The sequence below is a fragment of the Xenopus laevis genome, chromosome 1L (genome assembly GCF_017654675.1).
Source record: "Xenopus laevis strain J_2021 chromosome 1L, Xenopus_laevis_v10.1, whole genome shotgun sequence".
Taxonomy (NCBI): Eukaryota; Metazoa; Chordata; class Amphibia; order Anura; family Pipidae; genus Xenopus; species Xenopus laevis.
In genome coordinates this window covers 220,186,223-220,207,208 of record NC_054371.1, presented here as the reverse complement: position 1 = coordinate 220,207,208, position 20,986 = coordinate 220,186,223, and the positions used below count along the sequence as shown (strand labels likewise).

Here is a 20,986-nt window from a genome sequence, read left to right as displayed (position 1 = left end):
TCGAGTATAAACTGAGTTTTTCAGCATCCAAAATGTGCTGAAAAAGTCTACCTCGGCTTATACTCGAGTCTGTGGGCAGTAGCTGAGATTGCAGTCCTTTTAATCATTCCTATACCAACAGTTCACTTGGGGAGAGACTGCAATATCACACAGCGCCCTCTGTTGGTTATATGAAAGAATAACAGTGCGCCCTCTGTTGGTTATATGAAAGATTAACAGTGACTGAAAAATCACACAGCACCATCTGTTGGTTATATGAAAGAATAACAGTGACAGCAATATCACACAGCGCCATCTGTTGGTTTTATGAAAGATTAACAGTGACTGAAATATCACACAGCACCCTCTGTTGGTTATATGAAAGAATAACAGTGACTGCAATATCACACAGCACCCTCTGTTGGTTATATGAAAGATTAACAGTGACTGAAATATCACACAGCGCCCTCTGTTGGTTATATGAAAGAATAACAGTGACTGCAATATCACACAGCACCCTCTGTTGGTTATATGAAAGATTAACAGTGACTGCAATATCACACAGCGCCCTCTGTTGGTTATATGAAGGATTAACAGTGATGGCAATGCACACAGTAATCCGTTTGGCAATTCTCTGTCACCATCAACTTTGCAAAGAAGTCCGGTTGATCGATGGGGGGGTCGCTTTGGCGGAATGTGCGCTGCTGGGAGACAGGGCTGTAGTTGTGTCTAGGCTTATACTCGAGTCAATACGTTTTCCCAGTTTTCGTAGGTAAAATTAGGTACCTCGGCTTATACTCTAGTATATACGGTATATTGCCAAAAATAGCTTCCTGTAGGCTGCCAGCCCACATGGGGCTACCAAATAGCCCTTATTTGTTATCCTAAGGGACTTTTTCATGCTTGTGTTGCTCCCCAAAATCTTTTTGCATTTAAATGTGGCTCACGGGTATAAAAGGATGGGGCACCCTACTCTACATCATACTAAAAGTTAATGTAAAGTTGAACAATTCCTTTAATCATTACAGAAATAATTCCATTTCTCACTTTTACTTTTCTATGGAAGCCTAGAATTAATCCTTTAGAAATATCTGGAATTCGAAAAAATTCTGAACCAAAAAAAAAAAAAAACCATGTTATCCTAGATTTGGCCAGTGTTTGTGCTATCATTAGATTTCCTGTCGCTAAACCCAGTAAGTCAAATGTAATGAACTTATCAGACCTTCAAATCTCTGATAACTGTAGACATTTGCTTACAATATAATAGATGTAACCAAGAGCGACCAATACATTTGGCTTTGATCAATCTACAGCTGGTGCAAATTTATGGATTTATTTAACCAATTTTTAGGCAGTTATTAATTGGTGCATGAAAGTTTATCATGTGTATTTCAAGCATTTTGGGTAACAGATCCCATGCCAGTATCAGGAATTATAGGTATAAGGAATTTATACTAGCAGAGTCCATGTTATGGAACAGGCTTAGGACCTGTTATACAGGATGTGCAGGGTCTGGGGTTTTCCTGATAACGGATCTTTCTATAATTTGGATCTTCAAACATTAAATAAACCCAATGGGCTGGTTTTGCTTCCAATAAGGATTAATTATATCTTCGTTGGGATCAAGTACAAGCTACTGTTTTATTATTACAGAGAAAAAGGAAATCCGTTTTAAAAAAAATTTGAATTAATCTTATAAAAAGGAGTTTATGGTAGATTGCCTTTCCGTAATTCAGAGCTTTATGGATAATGTGTTTCCGAATAACGGATCCTATAGCTGTAGAAGAAGCCAATGCAATTGCTATTTTTACTTGTGGTTTGCGTGTGCAATTTTTGATCTGTTAATTAGCAGAAAACCACTGATCTCTCCCTTCTGCGTATCCATCACTGAAACCACAGCACAGGATAATGCAGCCAGCATGATCTCTATTTGATTGCCTCAATTATCCTCTGCTGTAAGAGAAAAATAATTATCCCAAATACTGTGTAATGAAAACAAAAGGCCTTAGTTAATTCCTCATACACCATGGCAATGCGTCAGTAGCCTAATCCTTATCTAAGTGTCTTCTTTTTTTTTCCTAAATGCTTTTAAAGGAGAACTAAACCGCCTGCTATTAAAAATCGCTACACCCTACCCTACATAGCCCCCCCTCTCTGCTCCCCCCCCAGCCTAGGTGTTACCTCCTGTAATTGCCTCTATTTTACTTCTCCTTGCAGAGTCAGTGCAGCGGAGTTCACGGGCGCCATTTTCTGGCTCTTCGGTCTTCTTCGGGAACTGAGCCGCGTATCGGCGCGAGTGACCGAAATTGCTGAAGGGATTGAAGAAGACCCGTAGAAGAACAAAGAGCCAGAAGATGGCGCCCGTAAGCTCCTCTGTGCTGACTCTGCAAGGAGAAGTAAAAGAATTAGGGGCAATTACAGGAGGTAATACCTAGGCTGGCGGAGCAGAGATGGAGCTTATGCTATATATTGGGGTATATTTTATCTCTTATCATCATGTGAAAGGAGGCTGTTCAAGTCTGTCATGACAAGGTTCTGTACTTCACGAGGCTCAAAGATTTCTTTTGAATCTGATAAATATTGTTTGTAAATTTATATAAAATTTATATAAAAAGCTGTCTCAGATGTCAGATGCAGGTCTGAGATGCCAGATTTTCGGATTCAGACATTTCCCATCTTCGGGGTATAATAAATCTCGAAAAATTTGAGGGTTTTTTCCCACTAAAAATTTGGATTTTATAGTAAAAGAAAAACTAAAATTTTTAAAGTTTTTGGAATTCGGACTTTAATAAATGACCCCCTAAATATTTGCCTCGACTAAGGATTGATTATATCTTAGTTGGGACTTAGTACTGTTATATTATTACATAGAAAAAGGAAATTCTTTTTTTTTTTAATTTTAAATAGTAAAAATTATTTGATTAAAATGGAGTCTATGGGAGATGGCTTTTCAGTAATTCGGAGCTTTCTGGATAATGGATTTACAGATAATGGATCCCATTCCTGTACATATATTTTCTATTGGAAAACCAAACATAAATCCATTAGGAACTATTTTGAAAATGAAAATTTCTTATAAGCTTCATCATACTGAATTTAGAAGATTTCTAAATATAATCAATAAAAAATTCTTTCCTGTTTCTCTCGGCATCCGTTTCTCTTCATTCAGGAGTTGGGTGTCAGATTTTCATTTATGGTTAGATCAATGTTTCTTTTAGGAGGTTTCCTTTCCTAGCAGATGTATTAGAGCTCACTCAAATCATCGATTTGAACAATATGTAAGAAAATAACTGACTTTGTCACAAACCTGGCATGTAGAGAGACGGTCATTTAAAATAAGAAACCCAATTCCTGCACAAGAAACCGAATGAAGAGAGACAGATGCTGATAGGGGGATATTGAAGAATAACTCAATTATTCAGAATGTTTAATTGATTATATTTAGAAAAAATCAGTTTTCAATTAGATGCAGCGTATATTAAATTTTCATGTTTTGCGATAGTTCCCTTTTAATATAGGAAACTCAAGTGAATAAAGAAGTTTAACCCTAGAGAAGGTTGAAAGAAACATTACTGAGAGAAAGTGGTACCTCCCCTTTTTGAAATTTGACAATATCTGCATGGTCTACAATTTTCAAACCCCCCTTAAAGCCGTTAAAGGAGAAGGAAAGGTTAAAACTAAGTAAGCCTTATCAGAAAGTTCCATCAAAATATACCAGTAAACCCCCAAAGTAATGCTGCTCTGAGTCCCCTGCTAAAAGAAACACTGCATTTCTTTCCTTCTATTGTGTACTCATGGGCTTCTGTATCAGACTTCCTGCCTTCAGCTTAAACCTCATTGCCCTGGGCAAGAGCATGCTCAGTTTGCTCCTCTCCCCCCCCCCCCCTTCTCTACTGTAATCTGAGCCCAGAGCAGGGAGAGACTCAGGCAGGAAGTGATGTCACACAACGTAAATACTGCAGCTGCTATCCTAAACAAACAGAGAGTTTCTAGAGCTTTTTACTCAGGTATGGTAAAACATTCTACAGAATAAATATAGCATTCTATCTTGCACTATTGCAGCTAATCTATTGCCAATAAAATGCCTCTGTAGCTTTCCTTCTCCTTTAAGGTAGGTGTGTCACATGGGATCTAATTATGGTTTGTATCCCTTTATACTAAATATAATCCGATGGTCCTCATTAGGGCTCACTCAATAACCGATTCTAACAATATGTAAGAAAGTAACTGACTTTGGCACAAACCCGGCATGTAGAGAGACACGATTTCTATTGATTTTAATACATCTGGCAATTTTAATACATTTTCTAGGTAAAAGGCATGTTCGCGATAGTTCCCCTTTAATATAAGAAACTCAAGTGAATAAAGAGAATGTTTAACCCTAGATAAGGTTGAAAGAAACATTACTGAGAGAAAGTGGTACCTTCTTTTTTTTTAAAATTTGACAATAACTGCATTGTCTACAATTTTCTACCCCCCCTTAAAGCCGTTAAGGTAGGTGTGTCACGGAATCTAATTATGGTTTGTACCTTTATACAAAATATGATCCGATGGTCCTAATTAGAGCTCACTCAAATAACCGATTCTAACGATATGTAAGAAAGTAACTGACTTTGGCACAAACCCGGCATGTGGAGAGACGTGATTTCTATTGATTTTAATACATCTGGCAATTTTAATACATTTTCTAGGTAAAAGGCATGCTCGCGATAGTTCCCCTTTAATATAAGAAACTAAAGTGAATAAAGAGGTTTTACCCTAGAGAAGGTTGAAAGAAACATTACTGAGAGAAAGTCGTACCTTCCCTTTTTTTAAATTTGACAATATCCACATGGTCTACAATTTTTTTTTTTTTTGTTTTTTAACTTGATATAACCAGTATTTTTCATGAACATGATTTTTTTTTGATTGTTTTGCAGACAAGAGTGCAGCATTGTATCTGCTCCGTGGCCAGTGATCATTCGGTTGGCATTTTGAGCTTGAGAGAGAGAAAATGCATCATGCTGGCATCCCGCCACCTTTTTCCCATCCAAGTAATAAAGTGGCGACCATCGGACGATTATCTAGTGGTTGGATGTTCAGACGGCTCCGTCTATGTCTGGCAGATGGATACAGGTAAGCTTTGTTCCATATAGAATGTTTCCTTCATCTATTCCCCTTAATTGAGTGCATTTGAGACTGATCTATTGGACTGACTGGGTTAGAATGGTAAAAGTATAGTGACTTGTCACTCACCATGTTGTTGTCTACACTTGTAGCATTAAGGAAATGCTTCGCTGATTCAAGACATCAAATAAAAAGCAGCTGTTCGCATGCATAGGCTTATATGATTTATGTACTATAGTAATAGCAACAACATCACTCATAAATCGGCAAGTCATCCTTTTATTGTAGAATGCACATTAATGTTTAAGATCCAGAGATTCTTCATCAGGTGCATATGTTAATACAGGTATGGGACCTGCTAAACCAGAATGCTCCGGACCTGGGATTTTCCACATAATGGATCTTCTGTGATTCGGATCTTCATAACAAAAGCCTACTAGAAAGTCATGTAAACATTAAATGAAACCAATAGACTGTCTTTGCTTCCAATAAGGATAAATTATGGGGGTTATTTATCAAGCTTCGGATATCGGAACCTCGAATAATTCGTAGTTTGGAGGAAAAAAAAAACGTAAAATTTTCGAGATTTGTTAAAGTCCGATGGTCTAAAAACTCAGAATCTGAAACCCCGGCATCTAAAAGCTCTCGAGGTCCTGTATAAGTCAGTGGGGAAGGTCCCAGTGTCTGCGCTGATGTTCGATTTGATGAGTTTGTAGTTTTCTTAGTTTTTTGCGCAGATACCATGAACAATTTGGAGTTTTCTGGGAAAGCTCGAAGTTTGCCCGACCTTATTTTTTTGGGCTTTTATCTTCATAAATAAGGTGCAATTGGAGTTGCTCGGATTTCTAACTTAGAAATACTGAGATAAATTGGGACCTTGATAAATAACCCCCTTTATCTTAGTTGGGATCAAGTACAAGATACTGTTTTATTATTATAGAGAAAAAGGAAATCATTTTTAAAAATTTGGATAAATGGAGTCTATTTGATACATTCACTAAGATTCTTTGTTGCTAGCGTCCGCTTCGTGCACACTTCGCCAGGCTTATTTTCGCCAGCGCTACACAAATTCACTAAAATCCGAAGTTGCGCTCAGGAGAAGCTTAAGGTTGCGAAGTTGCGCTAGCGTTAATTCGCAAAGCAAAGTTACGCTAGCGATGGTTAATTTGCATACGGCGCCAAATTCAAGTTACAATGGAGGTATATGTAGCATCACTACACAAGCCTGGGAAACCTTCAAAAAAAGGAAATAAAATTTTTATTTTGCCCTTCACATGTTCCCACTGTATAGTTTAGTTGCCATGAGTAAGGAAATGTAGGGAGGAAGGAGGGTAGCCCCAAAAAATCTTTTTCAGCCTATCACCCATAAAAAATGAAAAAACGCCAGCGTTTTTTGGGACTTTGAAAAATGTTTAACTTTTTTTGAAGCAATCCCTATCTACTCTATTGCACTTCGCCTGGTCTGAGGTGGCGAAGGAAGTCTGGCGTAAAAGTTAGCGCTCAGAATAATTTGCGCGTCAGTGAATTCACGTAGTTACATCAGTTGCGCAAATTCACCAGGCGTAAGGGTGCGAAGTAACACTAGCGAATTTACGCCAGCGTCCGTTAGTGAATCGGCGAATTAACGAAAATGCGCTACGCTGGCGCATTCACGCTAGCGTTAGGTGCTTTGTCGTTTAGTGAATTTGCCCCTATGGGACTGTGGATAATGGGTTTCTAGCTAACGGATACCATACCTATAGGCACCCGATGAAGCATCTCTGATTCCGTAACGTGCATTCTACAATAAATGGATGACTTGCTGATTTACGTGGTTTTCCATGGTGGTATCATTGCTGGTTTGTAAAGTTTGGAAGGTCTGGCGGTACAAGGAACCCATTTGTAGGAGTGACTGGGGGAGAAAATCACCTGTTTCCTACTGTTCTCTTTGCACTACAGTAATAGGTTTTATAGGCGAAATTGGAGACTAGGAGCATCTACTATTTTTGGACAGAGGAGATCTTCAAATTATATATTTTCAAACAATACCTCTGTAATTTGGGTCTTCAGCTATGGTCACTCAAAGGGAATGTGGGATGTAAGTGGGTGACAGTAGATGAAAAACAAGGTGTTGCATTTTTATTTGAGACTAGTGTAGACAAACTGTAGGGTGAAAGGAATCCTGCAGCTCAGATGTTACATAAGAAATTAAACGAGGATTTCAATGGCATCTGTTACTATAGCTTTAATTTGAACATGGTTGTATGAGAATGAAGGCGCCATCAGAGCAGCAGACCAAGGTTGGGTTGACATTGTTCTGTTTCTCCCTGATTTGAGCTCTGCTATTGAATTATATTTGTTCAAACCACAAGGCAGTTGCAGTGACTAAAGGCAAGAAGAGAAATTGGGAGAGAAGATGGTGATATTGTTAACATACACTGGTGAAGTTTGGTTCCCAAGAGGAAAGATGTTAAATGAGAGAAGAGTAAGGCCAACGACTTTACTCGAAGCAAACTTTTTATTAAACCTTTAACTTTAAAAGAAATACAATTATTAAATTCCAGATTTCTAAAGCTGAGAACAGAGTCAATAATGTAGGATAATTTGTACAATTTTTGAACAACTAGATGCCATTATGGCAAAAGCCCTTTACTAGCTTGCCTTATGGATGTTGTCCTTTGGGCGACAACCGTGACTTGATATGGCCTTGGACTGGATCATTTCTTACCCATAATGTCAAGTTATTTGCCTATTTGCTTGGGCAGAGCTTAAGAATAATAAGTGATATTAGTGCTTAATATCAACTGTAGTCATTGCAACCTGAAAATGTACAATAGTTCTAGAAATCAAAATTCTAGCAGCAACTTGGGATTAAGTTTATCTTTTAATAAAGCACTTGCTCTTTTTTGCTACAAAACAGTAAAGTCTTCCTCAAGAACCTTGGGGGGATCCGAGATGCACTTCAATGTGTTTATTCGTATTGCAATCAAAATAAAATTAAATAATCCTCCCTGCAGGGTTCTGTGATAGAATAAGAGTCTATAAGAAAAGCCTGTGGGTTTAGTGGTTATACCACTATTGATAGATCCAGAGCCAATTACTGAAATGATTTTTTCTCAAACGAGCTTTGTACTTCTTTGCTGGCTAGAAGAACATATACCTTCCGGCTTGTCTGCAACTGATACTGACTAACAAAGGTCACAACAACAAACTCTAAGTAGATATTGCAGGATGATCACTCGGACAACTTTTATTCTTGTTCGCTGAAGAACTTTTTACTTGGTGGGATTTCAAGCACGTTGACAACTATTACGTTTTCATGGTAAGACAGTTGAAAAAGAAAAAGAACTGCTCATTACTGTCTGTTAACTTGAAATGTTAACACCATTCATATAATTAAAAAATTTTGGCGGAAAGCTATATGAAAATAAAGTTGATTTGGAGACTTATGTTTACTATTCAGTCATGTAGAGCAGCGTCCCCAACCTTTTTTGCCCCAGGGACATATTTTTTGCAAGGACCGGGGAGGCGTTTGCGCAGGCCGTGTCAAATACGGGCTCACCAGCGGCAAAATTTGGTGTGTGCTGCATCAAATTTGGGACATGAAAAAAATTGCCAATACCTGTGCTTGCAGAAAACGGGGTGCTCACAAATTTATTCAATGGTGCTTCATAACACTTAACAAACCGATCAAACGTTTCGGGACCGCATGGCCCTTCCTCAGTGATGGATCAAATTTGGGTGCATCCACATCAAATTCAGTGCGTCAGCATCAAATTCGGCACGTCCGCCTCAAATTCGGTGCATCCGTTTTAAATGTGGACTCGGCTCGGTGGCCCAGTTCGGGTATGTCCGCAGCCCAGGGGTTGGGGACCCTTGGTGTAGAGGAATTCTAATTTCCATGAGGACTTTTCTGTGTCAGGTGTTGAATAAACTATTTAGACACTACGCTCTTTGAGTTACTGTGTCCCCTAGTGTTATAGGCTCATAAACTGGATCCTAAAATACAGTTCCTTCATCCTGCATTTAACTATGCCCCCTGTAGTTCAATAAGTGTCCATTAGATGTTCTAAAGTATATAGGCCAGAGCAGTCATGTGCTCTGGCAGTCCTAAGAAGATTCCATCTGAGCAGGCAGGTGAAACAAGGCTGGTTAAGTGTTAGCACATACTCTACTAGTACTTCTGGCACTTCATTCTTTTTCGGGTCTTCTTCCTTGCCTTCGGCAATTTTTACGGCGCATGCGCAGTTGTCAGGCACCGGAACTGCGCAGTTGTCGGGCACCGGAACTGCGCAGTTGTCGGGCACCGGAACTGCGCAGTTGTCAGGCACCGGAACTGCGCAGTTGTCAGGCACCAACTGCGCTTTCAGTTCCCAAAGAGGTGAAGATGGCGCCTGTGAGCTCCGCTGTGCTGACTTTGCAAGGAGAATTAAGTAAAGAATTAGGGGCAATTACAGGAGGTAACACAGAGGCTGAGGGGGAGCAGAGAGGCGGGCTATGTAGGGCAAGGGTAGTGATTTTTAATAGCAGGGGGCTTAGTTTTCCTTTAAAGGACTTGTAAAGCCTTAATTTCCCTATCATGTATAAAAGTTGGGCACATCTCCCCCACCCAAATGGCATTATTTGTACTTGCATACATCCCCTCCGTTTGCCAGCACCATTACATTTTCATAAAACAAATAGCAGCTTTCACCCGGGGGCCATTTTCCCTCTGACACATCATCAGCGGCCCGGATTTATAATATATCTGCAAACGGCACATATGAAAATGTAAAGTTCATGCAATTGAAGAATGCAGGCTAACACAGGCAGAATTTACTATGATGACGATGAAGTCCTGCTTGGATTGAGCACTGTAATAGTTACTCTGAGCTCAGAAGTGGAGATTAGGAACTAAAATAGGAGCAGACAGCTAGAGCAGAGTTTATTAATCTAAGTTGAGAAGAACCGAGCATGCTCTGTAGCTAACAGTCAACGGAAATTCCTGAAGGAGGGGGCTGAGTGTGTTGGAGGAGCAGAAGGAATCTTAAGTGATTAAGGGGATGCTGCAGCCTTACTATTAACCTTTAAACAACCAGAGTGGCAAGTATTTAGAGACTTCAAAGAGGCTCTTCAGTGATTACATTTTCGTGTGGGGGGTTTAGATGTCCTTTAAGACAAGGCAACCCTGGAAATACTAGTACCACCTCCCTAAACCTGGCTGTAATTCATGGGTTCTCTAGGTGGTTTGTATCAATAGCTGCGATAGACCTGTGATAAGCAAATAGGCTGATGTGTGTACAAGAATTGACACAACCTCATTCTAAAGATGGGGGTGGTGTTGTAGGGGGAGTTGTTCGCTAGGACCCAGTGGGCTTAGAGGTGCCCAAGCCCAAAATCCAGCCTGTTAATGATACTAAAAAACTGGGAAAATAAAAGCATTTGTTAGAGACAATTCCCATTGACCCAATTCTTCCCAATTCTTGAACCTTTTCGGCTTTTACTTGCTGAGTTATTCGTGGCAACTTCTGGTGAGGTTTTTTTTCCTTAACACCTATTATTCGAGGTTCAGAAGAATGTTCTGAAGTAATTTTGTTGTATTTCCTAAAGTCGTGAAAAAAATGCAAATTTGAGTTTTGAACATCGTAAAAACACATGTGAAAAGTGTGATATTCTCTCACATTATCCAGAAAGCTTCAATTTGGAAAGGCCATCTCCCATAGACTCCATTTATCTAAATAATCCAAAAAAAAATTCTGTAATTATAGAACAGTAACTTGTACAGGTATGGGATCCTTATCTGGAAACCCATTATCCAGAAAGCTCTGAATTACAGAAAGACTGTCTCCCATAGACTTCATTTTATATGTTAAAAAACAATTCCCTTTTTGTCTGTTATAATAAAACAGTAGCTTGTATTTGATCCCAACTAAGATATAATTAATCCTTATTGGAAGCAAAACCAGCCTATTGGGTTTATTTAATGTTTACATGATTTTCTAGTAGACTTAAGGTATGAAGTCTACTAGAAAATTGTGGAAAGAGCATTCTGGATAACAGGTCCCATACCTGTACTTGATCCAAACTAAGATAAGATAATCCTTATTGGTGCTGAAACCAGCCTATTGGGTTTATTTAATGTAGTAGATTTAAGGTATAAAGATCCAAATTACAGAAAGATCATTTATCCAGAAAACCTCAGCATTCTGGATACTAGGCCTCATACCTGTATATTGTTTTCTTGCTTTGAATTATTTTTTAAAAGCATAACTTGATTACCAAGTTGTAAAAGATTGATGGGCTATTGTGAAGCTTTTGTAGCATAAATGTATCTTAAGTATTAAATCAACACATAAGCGCAATGTACTGAGCGCAGAATGAACATTTGAGAGAGGCATTAAATCAATTCTCAATGTGTGTTTTTCAAATAAGAAAAATATATATATTAATGATACCGCTGGCTTAACCAATAATCATTTCCAAACGATGAGGATATCAGTCATTTCCAAATATTGTTACATGCTCGTATGAGATATGGCCGTATTAAAACTATTGTATTTTCCCCCGGGGTATTGAAAAGAAAACACATTGAAATGGTCAATAATTCCACCATGCTGTTATGTTTGTCTGTGTCGCACCATTTAAAAATGACTCAACCGCTGAAAGTCCATGTTGAATAGATTTCTAAGCTCTGTTATATTCCGGGCAGGTCAGGGCTGACTATACTCTTGTTTTACACTATGCTGAATTATTATACACAGAATATACTGAATCACATCTGTCCTTATTGCACTGGAGCTTAAAATTTAGACACCTACACACACCCCTTCATTGTTTTAGAAGCAGGTGCACCTACCAGTATACTTTATGCAGAGCATTACTATTTAACTTTATTCAAAAAATCTTCATAACCACGATCTACAAATGTAGGAGTAGCTCCAAGGTTCCCATAACGCACAGCATAACGATGAAAGAGGTGTGTTTATGGACTTTTTGTGCTCCATCCTTGGTGTATCTACTTATCTGAACACTTGTCTGTTGAGTACATGCCCTGTAGAACTTAAGCCTTTGGTGAATAGGGTGATTATGAATTTTAGGAGACCACAAGGAATTAATATAGATGTAATCACTGGCCATGTTGAGATCACCAAATGAGCAGATCTTTGCTATGTGCTGGGCCAAAGACTTGATCATAATTGAGGGCAATCCAGACCCATCAAGAGAGGACCATATCAACTTGCTGTAGTGGTCCTTGTCTAGGATTGGATTTTCAATCCTGCCTGATAGATATGTGGATTATTTTCGGCCTGGTATCTGTTGGGGGGGAGGGGAAGTCAGGGAGGGCCATTCATGGGCAGATAAGCTGGCGAATCAGTCAGGTGATATTAATATTTTGTATTGTTTGTCCTTTTTATTAATTTTCTTTGGGTTGTATTTGCATTGGATGATGAGTATAGGTCCTGTATGTTTTTTATTTTGAATTCTCTTCCCCTTAAAAAAGGACCAAGTGAGTAGAGCATTGATATTTATCTCCTTCTCTTTTCATGTATGCTCAATACAACACTTCCTTTGCTAGATAGTTCTGTAGGTCATAGAGCAGTGATCCCCAACCAGTGGCTCGCGAGCAATATGTTCCTCCCAGTGGCCTCAAAACAGGAGATTATTTTTTAATTCTTGGCCTGGAGGCAAGTTTTGTTCGCATTAAAACCAGGTGTACTGCCAAAAATGGCCTATTTTACTCTGCCAGGGCACATAGGGGGACACCAAAAAGCCAACCATTCAAGACCCTTATTTGGCACCCCCAGGAACTTTTTTCATGCTTGTGTTGCTCCCCAACTCTTTTTACAATTGAATGCGGCTCACGGGTCAAAAAAGGTTGGGGACCCATGTCATAGAGATTAGATAACTCACCAGTGAAAACTAGCCAGTAACTGGAGTTAAATCCATGTGACCCTGGAAAAGTCACTAGTGCCCTGTAATACTTCAATGCTGCCATATAAAAAAAACCAGAACATCTGCACCAGGTCAAATAATTTACTGTATTTCGACCAGTCAGCAAATTGCACATCTATAAATGCTGATTGGCTGTTATGGGTTACTAGACCTGTTAGCTTCCTTATAAATGGCTACCTTGATTTCCATAAATTGCTGCAAAGCATTTTGAATCCCTTATTTTTCTGATAGAGTTCTCCAAGGATACTCAGCTGTATAAATAGATATAGCATGCATGGACCTTTCTTCTCCAGTGTAAGGCTTACTGTATACTGTACTGCAATTTTAATAGAATAAAGTATATCTTTGCTTATAATTGAATACTTTCCATTTCATTTTGCAACTTTGTTTATTTTATAACCTTTCCTTAATTAGGAATAACATCACTCTGTGGTTTCTTCCCCTTTCTGCCTGTATCCAGGTGCCTTAGACCGTTGTGTTATGGGAATCACAGCCGTAGAGATCCTAAATGCTTGTGATGAAGCCGTACCTGCTGCTGTTGATTCACTCAGCCACCCGGCCGTCAACCTCAAACAGGCCATGACCAGGAGGAGTCTGGCTGCTCTCAAAACTGTAGCACATCATAAACTGCAGACGCTTGCGACTAATCTACTGGCTTCCGAAGCCTCCGACAAAGTAAGTTGTGATGACCACCACTTAAAGGAGAAGGAATACCATTTTCTACTTGGGGTCGCCAAAAGTTAGGTACCTTCAGATGACTACTTTTACAGAAAACCTCACCGGCCCGGGGTTTCTTTAGCGGGCACCACAGAGCGATCCTCTTCCTGCTTCTTCGGGTCTTTCTTGCGGCTGTGCTTGTGCAGTACAGCGGAAAGCCGAACTATAACGAAAAAGCTGTACTGCATATGTGTCTGCCCTGGGAAATTTAAAAACCCAGGAAAAGGATTGGTCTGTGGTTCTCGATGGAAGAAGCCGGGCCGGTGCGGTTTTCTGCTGATAGGAGCACCGGCAAGGGTGTCAGGTAAGTAACTTTTGCCAGAAAATGGAATTCCTTCTCCTTTAATAAGCATTTTGTTTCAGCCCTTTACACAGTCATTTTTCTTTTCCTGAAGAGACTGTGCTGCAGGTAAAGATATAGGTCCAGCTTTCAGAAGAAGGCCTCACACAGGGTTCTAGCGCAGGCTCTGTATCCACAGACATTTTTAAATACTTGGATAGAAGGGATAAAGACCAACCCTGAAACTGTGTTCATAGTTCTAGCCAGTTATTACATGCGTGCGGTGGAACATGCCCTTTGTGCTATGCCCAAATCTGACTGCAAAGGTCCATTTGTTTGTCCAAATCCTATCATTTGGACTGAAGCACGACCGAACGAGAACTGGCTGTGCACAGTAGGATCTAGTGGTTTGGCAAATTCTACAAACTAGTGGATTTTGCCGATTTGGCCAATGATTGGATCAAGCACGACATCATTGGAGGATCCATGGTCACATGTGGTTGGAGTGGCCATAGTTTGGTAATTGTAGGAAGAAGGGGGCCCAGGATACACCAGAATTAAGATGCTTATCTTCTTCCTACAATTACCAAGGTGTAATGTGGCCAAATTTTTGGTCGTACCATCAATATTTTGAGGGATTTTGTGATGCAAGAGGTGCTCCTCAATTATCTTGCCATAAGCAGCCATAATTTGGTGCTGTGTATGGTCAAGTAAGTACCTCAGGAAATTGTTTCTGCTATAGAATGTTTCTCAGTTTTACCATACCATATGCTAAGGAGCAGATTTATTAAGGGTCGAATAATAAATAAGAATTTTCGGATTTTGTTTTGGTGTCAAAATCCACATATTCGAATTTGAATCACCCAATTCGAATATTAATTTGAATGTGAGAATTATCATACCTCGACCATGGAAACAGTTCTGATTCGAATATTCGCCACCTTAAACCTGCCGAGTTCATTTACAAGTCAATGGCAGAGGTCCGTTGATTTGAATATGTTAATTGCCTTCCTGACATTCAAGTTTTTTCGAAGGGAAAACCTGATTTGACTATTCAAATTTGATTCGAATTTTCGGGTCGGGACTATTCGATCAAATATTAGATGTTAAAAAATTTTCTTAAACAACCTCCCATTCGAGTTGTGAGTGTATTCAAATTTATTAGAGGGAAAAAAATCACTCAAATTTGATATTTGACATTTGATAAATCTGCTATATTCCCTTTTTTTTTGGGAAGATCACACTGTAGAAGTGTTTTATAAATAATCGAGTCTGTGACTGCCTGGAAAGTCAGTGACAGCTCAGGCAAGGTTAAGACTGCAACCTGATCCAGTAATAGAAGCTAAGGGGGATAATCATGGCCATTCTGTCATTAATATAGAAAACACAGGTATAGAGGACTGTTCATTAAAATAAAAATCTTCATCCTTTTTGTCGTTGACAGTAGAAGCAGAATAGTCCTACTTGCAAGGAAATAAACGTATATAACTCTGGATCACGCATGCTACCATCAATATGCCGTGTGATAGGCCTTCTCTTCCAGACAAGAGGTTAAAAAAAAAAACCTTTGGATGTGACGATATTTATAGAAGTGTTTTTGGCAGTTGTTGGCCATTATGCGATCCGCATGTGTCCCCGAGTTAATAGCACATTTAATCGTGCTATCAGGGGTAATAGCTGGAACTATCACCAGCTCCACGGTTCTGCATTGTAAAATACATTGCTTGTGAAGGCAGAGCTTCCTGATGCAGGGGTAATTGTTGCCAAGCCTTGAAAGAAAAAACAATTACAGGAGAGAAAAAAAGGCTTAAGACAATGAATCTGCCAAGGAGATAATCGCTTGATAAAAAATGTATGTTGATGGGATCATTAGGATGTGTTTTCTTTCTCTGCCCTCCCGGGAAGATTTCACAGAGAGCTTTTATAGAAACTCGGTGCTTCCGTCCCTAGTCGAACAATATCACAAGGCCATAGAACCCGATGAGAGATTATCTGTGCCGCAGAAGATGTGCTCGGCTGTTACTCCCCTGGTACTTGGGCTGTCTATGATTGCTGGGGTAAAGAGAGGTTTGCAACAAATTAGACTTGGTGGGGCTTATTATTTATATACTTCCCAACTGTCTTTAAAGGTGGCCATTCACGTTGCAATAACGAGATTGTTTGTTTTCAAAACAGACATTTAGGGGCAAATTCACTAAGATCCGAAGTTGCGCCGGTGACAGCTTCGCCACACACCGCCGCACTTCGCCAGGCGTAGTTTTGCCAGTGCTACGCAAATTCACTAAAATGCGAAGTTGCGCTCAGGGAGGCGAAGTTGCGCTAGTGTTAATTCGTCAAGCAAATCGAAGTTACGCTAGCGATCTCTAATTTGCATACAGTGCCAAGTTAAAGTACAATGGACGTATATGCAGCACCAAATACATTACACTACACAAGCCTGGGAAACATTCATAAAATAAAATAGAGTTGTTATTTTGCCCTACACATGTGCCCACTGTATAATTTAGGTGCCATATGTTAGGAAATGTAGGGGGGAAGGAGGGTACCCCCAAAAAAATGTACAATCTTTTTCAGCCTATCACCCTTAAAAAAGGAAAAGACGCCAGCGTTTTTTGGGACTTAGAAAAAATTTCAACTTTTTTTGAAGCAAGCCCTATCTACTCTATTGCACTTCGATTGGTCTCAGTTGGCGAAGGCAAGCCTGGCGCAAGAGTTAACGTTCATAAAAAGCCGAAAGTTAATGAATTAGCGTAGTTACGTCCCTTCGCCATAGCGCAACTTCGTCTGGCGTAAGGGTGCAAAGTAGCGCTAGAGTAGGTCCACTTCGCTAGCGAATTTACGCCAGCGCCGTTAGTAAATCGGCAAAGTAACTAAATGAGGTCACACTGGCGAATTTGCGCTAGTGTTAGCCACTTTGTGCTTTAGTGAATTTGCCCCTTAGAGCTGACGATTCAGCAGTAAACAGTGGCCAATGTTTGAGCACCTTCAAAGGTGCCTGATCTAATTTTCCGACCTTGCTGCTGACATCCAAGTCTCCCACCATACACACACCAAATATTGTACGATGATAACTGTGCGTATATGGCCATCATTACCCTCTGCACTCACTAGGTATGCACCAAATCCGGATTTGGCAAAATCTTGGCCAAATACCAATCCGAAACCTAATTTGCATATGTAAATTAGGGAATGGGGGGAAAGAGCATAGTTCGTTCTGCGTGCGGTTAAATATTTTTTGACTTCCTTGTTTCTGTGATGAAAAGCCATGTGATTTTTTTGGATACAGATTTAGTCAGATTCAGTTCATCCTGCTGAAAAAGGCAGAATCTTGGCTGAATCCTGAACCGAATCCTAGATTCTGTGCATCCCTAGCACTCACCCATATGAATTCATTAAAGGGCATTATTGTATGTTTAATATATTTTAGTTACCCACCTGTATTTGTTATCCCTAGTCTGACAAGTCCTACATTCAGCCTTATTCAATTCTTAAGAAGGAATGGATATAAATTATTACTCCCACCAACTTGCCCTAGTATGGTGCTTTCCATGTAGTGGGCTGAATTATATTAATGTTGTAAATCACAGCAGTCGATTGAGGTTATAGGCAGACAGACAGGCTGTAACAATACCTTGGTGGGCTACATCTGACCCACAGACCTTCAGTTAGAATATACCTCCTAAATATCACTCTTCCTACCTTAACTGTATGTTCTGCAGGGCCTCAGATGATGCAGAACTTGGGCACCTCTTTTTGCACCCCTGAAAGGCAGGTCTGAAAACTGTGGGGGCGGTGTACTAGCAAAGATACTCAAAACTGACCATGAAACTCTCTTTGATGTGCATTTTGCAAATGATTGTGTTACACTGTACTGCACTTGACTTCCATGCACTGCCTGCACAACTTTTCCAGGAACCTTGTTCAACCTTGGCCAGTCCCACCCAACCCATATAACAGTCACGTGTCCTATGCTGAAACATTAGAGCAGGGTCTAATTCTCTTGTATCCGTGACTGTTTCACTCCCTACCTAAATGTCCACACAAGTGCCAGGTGTCAGACACACAAGCAGTGGTACCCAGGTAAGCTAGGAATACATATAAAGATTCACTCATTCGGATCCCAGTCTGAGTCCTCGTCTGAGGGGGCTTTCTATCCTCCCCAGTAGATATTGTTCCAAAGATTGGTTTTGTAAGGATGGCATAAACATCTACACCAATATGCATCTTTAGTAAAGTAGAAAATGTTTAGAGAGTGCACAGCTAAAAGTGAGGAACTGCAGTGTAAATCCAAATCAATGAGAAAGCCCAAACAGTAACTCCATGTAAACCTGTTTTCGCTCCTTTACCACTTCTATTGAGGGCCCCTATGGGTCGTAATGTTTAGGACTTACTATGTGAGCTTTGTCATAGTAACAATTGCTGATTACAATAAACCGATTATGCTGATCTGAGCAACATTCCAGGGTATTTATTCCAGAAAGATCTTATTTACAAATCATTCTGAATTGAGGAAACCAGTCGGATGACTGGGGAAACGTCTTCAAGAAAAACACAGCAACTCCAGTTGATTTGACTTTTTCTACAGATATGCCAGGATGAATGAGAATCTTCACACTCATAATAATAACAACCATTTTTCTAAGTGTGTAACCCTCTGTAATTATCTTACAACTTGCTCTTGAGCGGGTGAGTTGGCCTGGGTATTGCCAGCTTGAAGGATTGTAAATTATTCCAAGACCAAACAAGCCTAATGCAGTCCTCGATCCGACCTCCTGTATTTTTCTCGTTGTGATCCAATCGTTGGGCCCTAGGGCCCACAATCAGATCAGCCCGATATCGTCCACCTCAAGGTTGACATATCAGGGAGAGAGCCACTTGTTTGGCAACTTTGCCAAACAAGCAGATCTCCGTATGTATGGCCAGCTTTATTAAAGGATAAGTAAACCTTAAAAATTAGTGAATATAAAATTGATAAGGATGCTAACATGAATGAATTTTGTTACAACAGCGCCACCTGCTGGTCATTTTCCCACCAGTCTGACCACCAAGTAGTCAAGGAAGTTGTCAGGAGAAAGAAAGAGGCTGCTCTGATGTTCTTCTGCTTAGGAAAGATTTGAGAAAGGTTCAAATTTTTTTCCTAAGAAGAAGAACATCAGAGCAGCCTCTTTCTTTCTCTGACAACTTCCTTGACTACTTGGTGGTCAGACCTGTGGATAAATGACCAGCAGGTGGCGCTGTTGTAACAAAATTCATTCATGTTAACTGTACATGTATCCTTTAATATCTTGGAATTAAAAAATAAATAATGAATGTACATTGCAAAAATGCTTAGAATAGCACCCTCATCAATTTTATGTTCACTTATTTTAAAGTTTTACTTATCCTTTAAGCACATTCTTCCATATTTTGACTTCAGCTATGTGACAATGCAGAAGAATCGCCTGCTTTCCTGTGCTGAAGACACTATAGTTCCTCCGAAGCCCATAAGAAATGCTATTCTGCCCTAATGGAGAAAGTGTATGTTGGGCAGGTAATACAATAATTCCCCACTGGCTGAGTCTTCACGGGCACAGTTTGAGCAGTTCGCTCTTGTCCTGCTCACTGGATGAATAATTTAGTATTTTGCTTCTCATGTTTCAAGGCGGAAGGAAGGACCGGGCAGGAGATTTAAGCTTTTTCCCTGTTAAAGGGACAATGATACTACAATACCAGTGGTCAGTCATTAAACATTCATATTTTCCAGTACCACAATATCTCTTCTATAACTGTATTGCATGGGTTGTTTCCCCCGAAACTGTGAAAGAAGCCTTACCAAGAAAAGGCCATTATTTTGAATGTACAGTTATTGGACCTGTTCTATAGAATGTTCGGGACCTGGGGGTTTTCCGGATAAGGGATCTTTCTGTAACTTGGGTCTCCATATTTCTATCTTAGTTGGAATCAAGTACAAGGTACAGAAAAAATCATTTTTAAAAATTAGAATGACTTGATTAAAAGTCTATGGGAGATGGCCTTCCCGAGCTTTCTGGATAACGGTTTCCAGATAACAGATTAGGATGATGTAGAGTATGATGTTCTAAGACATATTGCAATTGGTTTTCATTTTTTATTATTTGTGATTTTTTAGTTGTTCAGCAGCTCCCTAACAGCTTAGCAACCCACTCACAATATACAGTACACATAGAATAGAAATGTCACAATATAAGGCTGATTAGTAATTAATACACATAATTACTACATGGCAGCACAGAAACCAGTGCAATTAGCATCAGAATTTAATAATCAGCAAACCTGTAGCATCAGCTTATATTACAGCCAGGGAAGCTCATTTTCTGCTGGATAATTAGTGACGAGCTCTAAGCTTAGCTTCTCAACAGCCAATCAGAGCCCACTGAGCATGTGAGTGTCACAGACACTTTCCAAGATGGTGACCCCCTGTGACAAGTTTGAAGTCCTGGATCATTGCTGCTATTGAGAAACTGAAACTTTAGCCTCGCGCAATAAGTTCACTATATAAAATATGGCATTTTTAGTCATATTAATTTTAAGGCTTTAGTTCTCCTTTAAGCTTTCAGTTTTTCTCTGTTTCATAGAAGTATCCGATGAAGTTGGTCTATGGAATTATAACGGTTATTTTCCACATACACAGACAAAGGCGACTCGTGTGAGAACCTTTGCTCTAATGAACGTTGTTATTGCCCATAATCTCCTGTATTTCAGCCGTGTGTTCAGAGCGGGAACCATGACCTTTCCTTCCATCTCGTCTGCACGGGGCTGATTGACTTGATCTCTTGTGTGCCCTGAGGTCATGGGACCTGGTGACTCGTGATTCGCCCAGAGCTTTTGATTTTGCACTGAGTTGTAAGTCTGAATTGATTTTATATTGTACAAGTGCACACTCGACGGAAAGCAAGGATGATTAGTTTCCGTGGCATCAAAGGGCCGGATATGATTACAAATAAAATACATTTGGCAATGATGGTACAATTGCCT

At 39.8% G+C, this 20,986-nt stretch overlaps 1 protein-coding gene across 5 annotated transcripts in view; it reads left to right on the top strand.

Annotated features, from left to right (window-relative positions):
* The window catches only part of wdr7.L (WD repeat domain 7 L homeolog), a 243,317-nt gene that overhangs the window by 33,892 nt on the left and 188,439 nt on the right, over positions 1–20,986 (top strand). For all 5 annotated transcript variants that reach the window (XM_018245183.2, XM_041580187.1, XM_018245178.2 and 2 more), the window contains 2 exon segments: positions 4,899–5,094; positions 13,457–13,671. In XM_018245183.2, coding sequence (XP_018100672.1) covers positions 4,899–5,094; positions 13,457–13,671 — 411 coding nt within the window.